The following is a 15,015-nucleotide window of genomic DNA, read 5'->3' on the forward strand; positions in this document are numbered from 1 at the left end:
AATGAAAATTTTTATTGACAATTTTTTGTTGATGCTGTCGATAACGTAGACGAATCGTTTCAGCCCTACAGTGGTTTAACAGAGAATCGCATGTAATAAAAACAGTTTTGCGAAATACGTGGAAAAAATGCGCATGATTTTGAATTCATAACATGTATGCATTATAAAACATTGAAAATAGCGGAAAAATGTAAGTTATGTGCTGGAGAGAAACAACTCCTAAGTGCTTCAAACAGCACAAGCCCTCTGTCAACAGACCTGATGCAGCAACTGGTCCACATTAAACTGTATGATTATGATCTTCTTTGAAGTGTTTATAACGTGCTCTCGTGCGCTGGACAACTTAGGTCGTGTTTTTTCAGCTTCAACTTGTCTCCATTGTTTTTCAAACGAGTTTCATCATGCAACACATTCTTCAATGGGTTGTTAAGTGACGTCACTGATTGAGTTTGTGCTCACCGCATTTATACAACTACTCGATAATGAAATTAGTTGTCAATGACTTCAATTATCAATAATAATGTATTTTATTGATTAGCCTTTGCAGCCTTAATTTGGATTATCTGCATTATTACATTTATTATACAAGTATAATTGAATTATTGTACAATGAATCATCTTTATTGAGGGGACTTTCTTAGCAAATAATGATCTATGTGATCAATCCAATTAATTAATCGGCATATCACAAAATTAATTTCATTAAAAAATGTAATCAATTGACAGCCCTAGTAAAATTTCGGCAATAAAATAAAAACGTCTCAAGATTTGAATGCGTCCCATTGAGGATTAGGCTTTCCAGGCTGGATAGACCCTCCCTTGTGGAGACATTCCATATACCACACTTTATCAGCCAACAGCTTGTGCCGTTCAATGGTCTGTACCTTTAGGTATGAGCCATAGTATTTGGTGACATGAGGACTGTCACACTGGCTGAGCACCGTGATCTCCTGCTGTATGTCTTCGATTTCATCCTCTGCTTCCTCTAGGTCAATGGTCTTGATGGCCACGACATTCTGAGTGCGGCGGTCAATACCTTTGAAGACCTCTCCGAACGAGCCCTTTCCAATGCGCTCAAGTTTAGTGAACAGCTCCTCAGGGTCTGCTCGACTGTTCTGTAATACAAAGGATTCACTCAGTTTGACTTGATTAGCTGAGATAAACTGGTGTAACTGACACTTAACTGGTTGACTTGATTTGGATGTAGGCATCAAGAAATTAAGAATCCAATATGGGATATAAATAAATTGAAACACAAAAATTACAGCAGTCTTGTGATGGGTGAACTCTCACCAATACATCACTGGTAGATTTTTGCAGAGCAATCACATATTTGTGGCTAGGGTTGTCACGATACCAAAACTTTCAGTAATTGATGCCAATACCACAAAGATTTCACAATTATCAATAGCAATTATGACACCAAAGCAACACAATACTAATTTCCTTTGGCATGCTCAAAGGGGGCCTATAGACAAATAATTTTTAAGGCATGATTTTCTGTAAAGCTGCTTTGAAACGATGTGTTGTAAAAAGTGCTATACAAATAAAAATTACTTCACTAAGTAAAATTTTGTTCATTCAAATGTTGATGTATTAACTATTGCTAAACATGCACATCTGTCATGTGAGCCTGTTTTGTTTCAGCCAGTATAGACCTTTGTCATGCCTGTTTGGCCACTTGTTTGATTCATGGTTTATCGGTTAACTGGTTAATACAGGCAGTTACTAGTTTAAAAGAATTTGCCAAAATTTGCATCCCTAATTCATGACAAGTGGGCACTTCCAGTGTTACGGACAAGACATTTGTAGTGAACATGTGACATTTACCTTCACAGATTAAAGGTACTCATTATTTCCACTATATAGAACCATTTCTCTGTATAATTATAAACCTTTCAGCTAGTCCAGTTATCAGAAAATGTTCAGTAAAGTCTTTTTTTTTTCAGTTTAGATCGGAAAATGAACTTTGTTTTTGTGCGACAGCACACTTTATAAAACTTTACAAAATCCAGAAATGATAATAGCCACAGAATGTAGAAGGGTTGACACACTTAAGAATATTAATGATGAACAAACTTTTTCAAACGTGACAGTTGTGAAAGCAGCACTTGTATGAGGGGAAACAATCCAAAAAAGCTTTGAAATCTGCAGACTTTGACCTCTGAGACATTGGATTTAAGGGATAGTTCACCCAAAAATGAAAATTCTATTATCAATTACTCAATCTCATGCCATCCCCGACTTAAGGCCTGTTCACGTCAAATCCGTGACGATTTTGCGAGACAAACTTCTGACAGAAAATGTATTCACACAGAGTCAGTAAAAACTGAGAAGCAAAACAATTTCACTCCTGTACAGTAGGCGGTGCTGTTGCTGATCTACAAACATTTATGCCAGTCTCCTGTCTGCACCTTCAGCTGTTAGAGATTAATATACTGAACTGTTAAAGCATTTATTTACCTAATTTAGCATAACTGTTTCATTATGTTCTTTCCATGGTGTTGATGCATTTTGAGGAGTATATAATCAGTGTTTTTTATGCAAGTGAGATTTTTCATATTTGCACATGTATTTTGCTGAGTATATTCCAAACAGACACCTGAAGCCAACTTCTCTTTTTATAATGTCTGGTTTAATGCCTGGATAATACAACACAAGGCACAGTGATATAAATACACATGGACTAATGTACGTTAAGAATAACAGGTATGGGGCCTGGGTATCTCTGCGAGTACTGACGCTGACTACCACCCCTGGAGACACAAGTTCAAATCCAGGGCATAATGAGTGACTCCAGCCTGGTCTCCTAAGCAACCACATTGGCCCGGTTGCTAGGGAGGGTAGAGTCACATGGGGTAACCTCCTCGTGGACGTGATTAGTGGTTCTCGCTCTCAATGGGGCGTGTGGTAATTTGTGCGTGGATCACGGAGTGTAGCATGAGCCTCCACATGCTGCGAGTCTCCGCGGTGTCATGCACAACGAGCCACGTGATAAGATGCGCAGATTGACGTCTCAGAAGCAGAGGCAACTGAGACTTGTCCTCCGCCACCCAGATTGAGACGAGTAACCACGCGTCCACGAGGACCTACTAAGTAGTGGGAATTGGGCATTCCAAATTGGGGAGAAAAAGGGGATAAAATTCAATAATAATAACAGGTATTTTATAAAAAATGATGCAAAATATTACAAATAATATAAAAGACACTGGCTCACACTCTTTTCTTTAGGTAAATAGCTATATTTAGTGATATTATCCAGTCAATAAAAATAAAAGTGTGGTTCTGCAATCCGTTTGTCTACAGTAAAATATTGCATGTAAAGTGTCTTTTTCTCGGATTTTCTACGAGCTCAGTGCAAACAAATTGTCAGACCTCACTGCTATTTTGAAAGCCATGAGAATATAACAGGCACAGTATACATATTAATATACATATTAAATAATGTAAATTAAGACAAAGACTTTCAAAAACCGACCGGATTTATGTTTGCAGTACAAACATAAGGGTTGATCGTTCATGAACTGCAACTATTTAAGTATATAATTTTCGGGGATACCAGCTGCATGTCCAATGATGGTGTTTCCCAGCCACCAACATGCTGGATTGAGCAACTGCAACGACTTTGGAAAAAATTACAAAAAGCTCTTATCTCACTGGTCAAAATCAGACCACTCTCCTTACAAAAAAAAAAAAAAAACCTTTGGACTGTCGCCAGATGATTTGTCGGACCAGATGTGAGTAGTGCCATATTGCGTGAACATCCGCACTGAAAAAACAGACTTGGTGTGAACAGGCCTTTACTTTCTTCCATAGAACACAAATGAAGATATTTAGAAGAATATTTCAGCTCTGTAAGTCCATACAATGCAAGTGAATGGTGATCAGACCTTTGAAGCTCAAAAAAAAAAAAAACAGATAAAGGCAACATTTAAGTAATTCATTCGACTTCTGTAATTTAATCAATTTCTTCTGAAGTGATCTGGTCAGTTTTGGTTAAGAACAGACCAAAATGTAACTGTACATATTTAGCTATCGCAGTCTCAAAGAACGATCATGATTTCAAGCTTGATTACACTTCCTAGTGCTTGACGCATGTGCAGAGCGCTAGATGGATTGATCAGATGACATTAAACCACTGGTGTCGTGTGGATTACTTTAATGTTGCCTTTACATTGCTGAAATATTCTTCTAAAAATCTTGGTTTGTGTTCTGCAGAAGAGTCATAAACATCTGGGATGACATGAGGGTGAGTAAATGATGGGATAATTTTAATATTTGGGTGAATTAAACCTTTAAGGTTGCACGACTGATTAAAATCGTCAAATGGCCCTGTGCGATTACTAAACCACAAAAGGCTGCATTTTAGAACAGTCTCCATTCACCACTTCAGATTGAAGAGAGGGAGGCTGAATCTGAGCAGTGGCAATATGAATTGATCACTGTTTATTATATTACAATTCAAATAAAAAAAATTCAAGTTTGTCAAAATGATCCCTTCCCAAATGTTGGCTATAAATGCATTGTGCTTGAAACACATCATTCAAGGTCGATTGTCAGTGATGTAAATTATCATGGTAAAAGAACGAGCGGTGGATGTTTGATTCTCCCATCAATATCCATATGATTTGATATGAAGCGTCCATAACTGTCATGTCCGGAAGAGCATTTATTCATAATACTTAACATTGACATAAGTTAGCTTTGTACAGAAAGCCTCAACTTTCTGAAACAATCTTTTTCGTGAATATTGTTTGAGTAATATAAACTTTACCTCTTAAACATTACAGACATGACAACACTGAAACGCAGCAACACATGTACAGTGCATTCAGAAAGTATTCAAACCCCTTAATTTTTTTCACATTTCATTATGTTGCAGCCTTGTGCTAAAATGCTTTAAATTATAATTTTTTCCCACATCAATCTACATTAAATACTCCATAATCACAAAGCAAAAACCAGATATTTGATAACTTACTTTATTAAAAAGAAAAAAATGAAATATCACATTGACATAAGTAATCAGACACTTTGATATGACACTTGAAATTTAGCTCAGGCGCATCCCATTTCTCTTGCTCATCATTGAGATGTTTCTACACTTTGATTGGAGTCCACCTGTGGCAAATTCAATTGATTGGACATGATTTGGAAAGGCACACACCTGTCTATATGAGGTCTCACAGCTGAAAATGCATATAAGAGCAAAAACCAAGCCATGAGATCAAAGGAACTGCCTGCAGAGCTCAAAGACAGGATTCTGTTGGGGCACAGATCTGGGGAAGGCTACAAATAAAGTTTGGCTGCATTGAAGGTTCCCAAGAGCACAGTGGCCTCCATAATTCTTAAATGGAAGTTTGGAACAAGGACTGAGCAATCGGAGGAAAAGGGCCTTGGTAAGAGAGGTACCAAGAACCCGATGGTCACTGGTTGAGCTCCAGAGATCATGTGTGGAGATGGGAGAAACTTGCAGAAGGACAACCATCACAGCAGCACTCCACTGATCTGGGCTTTATGGCAGAGTGGCAAGACAGAAGCCTCCCCTCAGTGCAAGACACATCTAAAGAAAAGCATCTAAAGGACTCTCAGACTGTGAGAAACAAGATTCTCTGGTCTGATGAAACTAAGTTTGAACTGTTTGGCCTCAATCCCAAGCTTAATGTCTGGAGGAAACAAGGCACCACTCATCACCTGCACAGTACCATCCCAACGGTGAAGCGTGGTGTTGGTAGCATCATGCTGTGGGGGTGTTTTTCAGCGGCAGAGATATCCTTAATGAAAACCTGGTCCAGAGCGCTCAGGACCTCAGACTGAGCCGAAGGTTCACCTTCCAACATGACAATGACCATAAGCACACAGCCAAGACAACACAAAAGTGGCTTAGGGACAACTTTGTGAATGTCTTTGAGTGGCCCAGCCAGTGCCCAGACATGAACCCAATCGAACATCACTGGAGAGACCTGAAAATGGCTGTCCACCGATGGTCCCCATCCAACCTGACAGATGATCTGCAGAGAAGAATGGCAGAAAATCCCCAAATCCTGGTGTGCAAAGCTTGTCGCATCATACCCAAAAATACCTGAGGCTGTAATCGCTGCCAAAGGTGCTTCAACTAAGTACTGAGTTAAGAGTCTGAATACTTATGTCAATGTGATATTTCAGTTTTTTCTTTTTAATAAATTTGCAAAGTTATCAAAAATCTGGCTTTTGCTTTGTCATTTTGGGGTATGGAGTGTAGATTGATGTGAATTTTTTTTTAATTTAAAGCATTTTAGTATAAGGCTGCAATATAACAAAATGTGGAAAAAAAATGAAGGGGTCTGAATACTTTCTGAATGCACTGTATATGGCTCATATTAATTTCAATAAGAAGTGCTGTTATGAAAAAGTGAGCGTAGCCTATATTTTTCTCAGACAATTCCTTGTCTTTCCAGACAATTATTATTGAGTCCTTCGATCTTTCTTTTGCAGAGATGAAATATAGCAAATTGAAAATGTTATTTCACATATGGTGCACACATCATGCGAGGTGAATAAACAATTACCTCAAAAAATCCAATACAGCATCATTATACAGTAAATACAGACCTAAATGAACAATTTAAAAAGGGTTTTGTTCCTTGGGTTAAACATTTTTCTGTGGTATGGCTGACATTTCCATGGAATAAAGTAAACATTAAATAATCTTATAAGAGCAAGTAAACAGTAAGTATAAGAAACAAAAGAAACAAATTAAGAGCATTAGGACAAATGAAAACAACAGAACAAAGACACAAATTATGCCAAGTGTAATAATTTGATAATTATATATAAAACTTAAAGCTGCTGAAGTTTTCCAACTTAGAGCAGTGAGTGGTTTGCTCTTTTCCTAGTCAATATTGTTGTTTGATTTATATTAACGACATAATAGATACATAATAGATATAATAATAGCAGGTCAATAAGGTTAATTTACAATGCAAGGCCTAATGCACAGATACAATTTTTTCCACCTGTTTACACTGACTTAATCGACATTAGAAAAAACAGACTACATCAATACCTTCTAAAGATGGCAATTTAAAACTAATTTTGAGGTGTATTTGAAAGACTGGTGTCATTAGATGTTTTTAAGTTTAGTAACATACTTCTGACATCCCTAATTGTGCAAGATTAAAGTTAGAAAACTTGGACTACCAACACAAAATGTATCACATCTGGCTATTGATTTTACAAAGCATGTCTCAAAGTTTGCAGAGACTACTATAAATAATGGGTTTCACTACACTAAAAAAAAAAAATGTGTGCAGTTGCTCGGATTAGCCTGTATCATTCTAGTTCTGTAATAAATGAAACAATGAACATAATAATTAAAAAAAAAACAACAATTCCTAAACTAGGGTTTGGAATGACATGAGGGTGAGTATATAATGAAAGAATTTTCATTTTTGGGTGAACTATCCTTTTAACGTAAAGATGAATAAAAATGCAGTTTTTGTTTGGAGCTCTTGGGAAATTTTAAGCTTTCACATATGTGAAAATAGGCATTATGTCTAATGAAAACTGTTGAAGATAAAGCAATTGACAGCAATAAGATCTTTAGACTAGGGTGGGGGGTTACCCAATTTACTCCTACTGTACCAGGACAATTAAAGTATATTACATTGCACACGGATGCTAAGAACAGCTGTTAACTTTACAAAGGGCATATTCACTAACATAAAAAAAAAAAAAGTCAATTGTGAAGTTGTAAAAACAAGCTAGAAAAAGAGCTTTGTGGTTGGTTATGCCTGTTATGGCTGTGATGTCATTGTTATGATTTTTGCCCAACCCTAGTCTCCACCCCTTGGCACAGAGCAACTAGTCAGCTCTGCCGCTAACAGCCACCTGCTGCACTGCTGTTACCTAGACAACAGGGTTGGGTGGACAGTTTACTAATGAACATTGTAGGCCTATAGACATGACAGTTTAATTCAAGTCAGGGACACACTTTGCGACTTTTAAACAGAGAGAGTGTAACTGGACTTTGGGCATCTCCAATGTGCTTTAGTCAGATTGGTGGAGTAGCTATGACAAGCTATATACTGCCTCATTGCCTGCATGTGGGTCTGTCTCATTTTGATAAAATGCTGTGCACAGACTGCATGCAATAATGACTAGGCTATCTGTTTGTTAACAAGATCACAAGGGAGACGTGCAAGTAACACCACAAGATTAATCAGCTGGGTGCATTTCCTCCACTGAAAATGCATTTTCCTATTTCGTAAGTGTCAAATATTTCCCTTGACAGTGTAATTCATTTCTATTTATTGAATTTTCATTAAAAAATATTTATTTTGCTACCACCCCTGGAGTTCACTAGCTCGCTAGTTCGAATCCCAGGGCGTGCAGAGTGACTCCAGCCAGGTCTCCTAAGCAACCAAATTGGCCCGGTTGCTAGGGAGGGTAGAGTCACATGGGGTAACCTCCTCATGGTTGCTATAATGTGGTTAGTTCTCGGTGGGGCGCGTGGTGAGTTGAGCGTGGTTGCTGCGGTGGATGGCGTGAAGCCTCCACACACGCTATGTCTCCGTGGCAATGCGCTCAACAAGCCACGTGATAAGATGTGTGGGTTGACGGTCTCAGACGGGGAGGCAACTGGGATTCGTCCTCCACCACCTGGACTGAGGCGAATCACTACTCGACCACGAGGACTTAAAAGCGCACTGGGAATTGGGCATTCCAAATTGGGAGAAAAAGGGGAAAAATAAAAAAAATAAAAAATAAAATACATCTTTTGTGTGGGGCATATGCATGACAAATTCTTTATGTAGGCTACACATCCAAAACAAGCTGAAACGGTGTTCCTGAATTATTTTATTGTTGTTTATACATCAGTAAATCAAGTGCCTGAACACTCAACTTCACAGTGGCTGTCAAGCAGCATGTAAAACAAAACTTATTATTCAGAATTTTAATAACTTATACAGAGTGAGCAATGGACATGCCTGTGATTGTTTACAAAGATTGGAGTTGGGAACTGAGAACAGGTTCTTATTCAGAACCGGTTCCATTTTTTTTTTTTTTTAAATACCGGAACCGCATGATGTGACTTTTGGTTCCAGCAACAGTTCTTGAATGTGTATTTTTCCACCAATGTGGGTGGAACACTGTATTAAAATACTGACAGTGTTTCCTGCATCGACAATTCACACAAAACACACAGCGTGTCCGTTGTAGTCCGATTACTTAATGTAAGTCTCTTATGAGCCAGTTCTTTTGAATCTACAGCGTGAAGTGTGAAAAGTACAGCGTGTTCAGTGTAGTCCAATTCCTAAGCGAATGATTCCAATGAGCCAGTTCGTTTGAATCTACAGCGCTAAACATAAAGCATGTTCAGTGTAGTCCGATTCCTGAACAAATAATTCTTATGAGCCGGTTCTTTTAAATCTACAGCACTAAACATAAAGCAAGTTCAGTGTAGTCTGATTCTGAACTAATGATTCTTGAGCCGGTTCTTTTAAATCTACAGCACACTAAACATACAGCATGTTCAGTGTAGTCTGATTCTGAACTAATGATTCTTGAGCCAGTTCTTTTAAATCTACAGCACTAAACATACAGCATGACCAGTGTAGTCCGATTCCTGAACGAATAATTCTGGTTCTTTTGAATCTACAGCGCTAAACATACAGCAAGTTCAGTGTAGTCTGATTCTGAACTAATGATTCTTATGAGCTGGTTCTTTTGAATCTACGGCACTAAAAATACAGCGAACAGTGCAATGCGGTCCATGAACAAATGACTCTTATGAGCTGGTTCTTTTTAGTGAATGAAAAAAGAAAACACTTCAGTCAGAGCTGTTACTGAAGTAATCTCACAGACCTGTAAATTTTGACTTCTGTCATTTGAAGCTCGAAATAAAGTACTTTTACCATGTTCTGTATTGTGAATTAAATTAGGCAGTGCATTCATTTGACAATGTGTAATTACAGATAAGCCTACACATTACAAGTGGAATGAGTGGAATTTTAATCAAATAAAATTAATGAAATAATTATTTTTTCATTTTAGATTTTTTATTTAATGTATTGCTAGTGTAGGACCAATTATTGGATTGCATTTATGCCTCTAAAAAGCCTTTGAAAAATAATTAAAAAATAGTGTAAACACGCCTTTTGCAAATTGTATAGTTTATTTCTGATTTGTTATATCTGTTCTGTTAAAATCTGAAATTATCTCATCATTTGGCAACAGACTGCTGAGGGCAGTACCGTAAATGCAATAAAAATTGCACTTCTTTTTTCCAAAAAAATCTTCCTTAAAAGTAAGAACAGCTAATGGAACCGTTAAGGATTTGGAATTGTATTTTTTTTTTTTTTTCGATTAACATTTTATTGATTCCAACAAATGAAACAGAAAAACAAAACATATACAGGTGCATCTCAATAAATTAGAATGTCGTGGAAAAGTTCATTTATTTCAGTAATTCAACTCAAATTGTGAAACTCGTGTATTAAATAAATTCAATGCACACAGACTGAAGTAGTTTAAGTCTTTGGTTCTTTTAATTGTGATGATTTTGGCTCACATTTAACAAAAACCCACCAATTCACTATCTCAAAAAATTAGAATACATCATAAGACCAATAAAAAAAACATTTTTAGTGAATTGTTGGCCTTCTGGAAAGTATGTTCATTTACTGTATATGTACTCAATACTTGGTAGGGGCTCCTTTTGCTTTAATTACTGCCTCAGTTTGGCGTGGCATGGAGGTGATCAGTTTGTGGCACTGCTGAGGTGGTATGGAAGCCCAGGTTTCTTTGACAGTTGCCTTCAGCTCATCTGCATTTTTTGGTCTCTTGTTTCTCATTTTCCTCTTGACAATACCCCATAGATTCTCTATGGGGTTCAGGTCTGGTGAGTTTGCTGGCCAGTCAATCACACCAACACTATGGTCATTTAACCAACTTTTGGTGCTTTTGGCAGTGTGGGCAGGTGCCAAATCCTGCTGGAAAATGAAATCAGCATCTTTAAAAAGCTGGTCAGCAGAAGGAAGCATGAAGTGCTCCAGAAGTTCTTGGTAAACGGGTGCAGTCACTTTGGTTTTCAAAAAACACAATGGACCAACACCAGCAGATGACACTGCACCCCAAATCATCACAGACTGTAGAAACTTAACACTGGACTTCAAGCAACTTGGGCTATGAGCTTCTCCACCCTTCCTCCAGACTCTAGGACCTTGGTTTCCAAATGAAATACAAAACTTGCTCTCATCTGAAAAGAGGACTTTGGAACACTGGGCAGCAGTCCAGTTCTTCTTCTCCTTAGCCCAGGTAAGACGCCTCTGACGTTGTCTGTGGTTCAGGAGTGGCTTAACAAGAGGAATACGACAACTGTAGCCAAATTCCTTGACACGTCTGTGTGTGGTGGCTCTTGATGCCTTGACCCCAGCCTCAGTCCATTCCTTGTGAAGTTCACCCAAATTCTTGAATTGATTTTGCTTGACAATCGTAAGGCTGCGGTTCTCTCGGTTGGTTGTGCATCTTTTTCTTCCACACTTTTTCCTTCCACTCAACTTTCTGTTAACATGCTTGGATACAGCACTCTGTGAACAGCCAATTGGCAATGAATGTTTGTGGCTTACCCTCCTTGTGAAGGGTGTCAATGATTGTCTTCTGGACAACTGTCAGATCAGCAGTCTTCCCCATGATTGTGTAGCCTAGTGAACCAAACTGAGAGACCATTTTGAAGGCTCAGGAAACCTTTGCAGGTGTTTTGAGTTGATTAGCTGATTGGCATGTCACCATATTCTAATTTTTTGAGATAGTGAATTGGTGGGTTTTTGTTAAATGTGAGCCAAAATCATCACAATTAAAAGAACCAAAGACTTAAACTACTTCAGTCTGTCTGCATTGAATTTATTTAATACACGAGTTTCACAATTTGAGTTGAATTACTGAAATAAATGAACTTTTCCACGACATTCTAATTTATTGAGATGCACCTGTATGTACAGAATCAACTTTTAACCCCCATTATTCCCTTTCTCCCTCCCAATCCCCAACCTGACCCCCAACAAACAACCCTGTGGTCAAATCTATACACACACACACAAAAAAAAAAAAAAAAATTAAATATATATAAAATAATAAATCACACACCTTTAAAACTATAAATCCCTCTCCACTGCCCCTCCTCGAGAGTCTTCCAAAAAAGTCAAATAGCTGCCCCACTTCCTATTAAACACCCCCAGGTTGCCTAGCCTTCTATCTGACATTTCTTCAAATGCTGCCACCCTGCCCATCTCTGTGAACCACTCCTGAAATGAGGGCGCTCCAGCCGACCTCCATCCCCTAAGAATGATCTGTCTGTCATAATCATAACACTGGCTAGGACCCAAGTTTTTATGTATATATCCCCTATATTAATGACAGCCCCATCGCCTAAAAAAAAAAAAAAAAAAAGAGTGTGGGGAAAAAATGAAATCTGAGTGTCCAATACATCACACATAAAGCTCTGAACCTTCAACAAAAATCTTGGATCGTAACACACCACCAAAAAACATGGGTTGTGTCCCCATCTTCTGATTGGCATCACCAGGAGGTGGGTGTGCCTTTAAGACCAAACCTATACAATTTAGAGGGGGTCCAATAGAATCAATGTAAAACCTTAAATTGCATAAGGCCCACCCTTGCATCTCTAGATGTAGACTTGATGTTTTTTAGAATCCTAGCCCACACTCCCTCCTCCAATACCAAGTTTAAATCTTTCTCCTATAATCTCTTGAGAGAAGTTGAAGCTCTGTCCCCCAGACTCAGAATTAGCAGGGAGTAATACACTGATCCCTCATGACCTTTTCCAAAAGCAGTAATCACCAATTCCAGAGTATCTGCCACTTTAGGTGGGTGTATGTTACCCCCAAAAATAGTACAGAGCAGGTGGCGCAGCTGTAAATACCTAAAGAATTGAGACCTGGGAATCCCAAAATGCTATACCAAATTTTCAAGGGATCTCAACACTCCATTCTCATATAGGTCACCGAGCATATTAACCTCCCTCACAATCCACTCTGACCAGCAGAAAATGGACTTAAAGGATTTGGAATTGTTAAATTCCTTACGATTCCCATCCTTGACAATGGTAAACCGCTGTAGCTGCTAATAAATAAATGCAATCAGAGAAGACCTATATGGAATTCTGTAATTGGCACCTCACGATTATTTAATTGCGGCAGCTGTAATTGTAATCTCGATTATTTATTTTATTCAGGCCCATGAAAAGAGAACAAAGCATACCCCTAAGGAGCTGCAGAAATGCAGAAACATGTTTGGGATAACGTCACATTTACGTCACATTACGCCACAGCAGAGCCATATCAACATCCCCTGTACCTGACTAGCTGACTCAGGTGCTAACCACGAGAAACTAGTGCATGAAATGCCTCCTTGCGGGCCACACCAAGAGGCTCCGCTTCAGAAAGACACTCCTTTCATACTTCAGGAGCTGCTAAACTTCCCATCTATGAATGGACAAATTGTATGGCCCATTTAAAGGAAGAGTTTGGAATTGGAACTCCACAAAATAAACATTAGAAAGGCCTGTCACAAATGATGCATAAATGAGTGAAATGGCCAACCACTGGGACATCTGCTGCACGTAATGATTAACAATACAGCCAGCAATGTAGTTTTCCGCTTAGTTGTCATAGCAGAGAGGACAAAGTGTGTAATTCCAAGAAGGACCACAGTTTCGGCTGGATCGGTGATATTTCGAACCTCCGTCTGCTATCAAAAAAGAAACATAGGCAGAACCCTAATGTGCTATTGCCCAAACTTATGTTTTTTTTTTGCTTATTTATCCAAGTACCTACCCCAAAGTGAAATTGTGACAGTGGCAACAACAACACGGAACCACAGTCACACTTCCTGTGCTGCAACTGAGGCTATTTTTTGCTGTCAGAAAGGCTCAGTGGAGAGATGGGTTACATCACTGTCCTAGATCATGAGCAGTAAAAGGCAGACTCATTATGTTTAATAAAGAGGGAAGGGAATGGGAGTGAATGCTGGCGCACCTTTAGGGAGCAGGTGCCGCCTCATAGACAAATACCTGCTCAAACATTAGACCAGGTGCACAGTGACACCCAAATATAGACTGATCCAGACTACAAATCAACTCAAAAAGGACTTTTAATCACATATTAATAGACGTCCTCAACACACTAAAATGTACATCCTAATTAAAACGTATAGTTCATATGAACATGAACTATTGAAATCTAATTGAATGAATTAAAACTATTCTGTGGCGGTGCCATGGTACAGTGACGTCATCATTCCATGGTACTAAACGATTACCACATTTATGTACCATGAACATGACATGTACATAGTACTCCACGGTCCTTAACAGGATACCATGGTACTATCATGGTCAAAACCATTGTACAAGTCCAAAAAAAAAAAAAAAAAAAAAAAAAAAAAAACATGGTACCTGTGTGTAAGTGTTAACACAAAGTGAAATTGGATTACTGAATGACTCTAATGTGCGTACTAATGTGTGATATAAGTGTATTGTGTTAGATAACAATAATGATGATGATGATGATGATGGCCTGGCGTTACCTTTCCACACAAACTCACCTGCATTCCAGGAACTTGAACAGCAACCGGCGACTGAGCCATCTCCACTCGCTCTCACAAACACAGCGAACAAACTCTCGGAAAGACGCTTAAAGAGCCTCTCCTCTCACCACTCCGTGTTAAAAGCCTCTATATTACAATCTTTACACTGTTTCCACTGTCGGTGAAAGTGCTCGCGACGCCAAACTCTGGTGCTAGCTGCGCTCTGTTAGCTTTAAACTCACACTCGACACTCAACGATCATGACTCGCTCGTAAAGTCGACTTTTTCGCTACTTCTGTCAGTTCCAGGCGGTTAAAGCGCTCGTCGAGAGCTCGTTACATGCTTTTGGCGAAAGTTTTGCGAGCAGTTTGTTCTTCAGCAGATTCTGTCGGACGCCATGACTGACTCGCGCTGCGCTCGTCGAGTTGT

General features: G+C 38.7%; 1 protein-coding gene across 2 annotated transcripts in view; it reads right to left on the reverse strand.

Annotated features, from left to right (window-relative positions):
• LOC127430423 (serine/threonine-protein kinase 26-like) overlaps window positions 1-15,015 on the reverse strand; it is a 36,767-nt gene extending 21,752 nt beyond the window's left edge. For both annotated transcript variants that reach the window (XM_051680180.1, XM_051680179.1), the window contains exons 1-2: window positions 14,605-15,015; window positions 885-1,115 (exon numbers count right to left, since the gene is read on the reverse strand). In XM_051680180.1, coding sequence (XP_051536140.1) covers window positions 885-1,115; window positions 14,605-14,646 — 273 coding nt within the window. In that variant the 5' untranslated portion in view covers window positions 14,647-15,015. The remainder of the gene's footprint in view (window positions 1-884; window positions 1,116-14,604) is intronic.

The sequence above is a fragment of the Myxocyprinus asiaticus genome, chromosome 40 (assembly GCF_019703515.2).
Source record: "Myxocyprinus asiaticus isolate MX2 ecotype Aquarium Trade chromosome 40, UBuf_Myxa_2, whole genome shotgun sequence".
Taxonomy (NCBI): Eukaryota; Metazoa; Chordata; class Actinopteri; order Cypriniformes; family Catostomidae; genus Myxocyprinus; species Myxocyprinus asiaticus.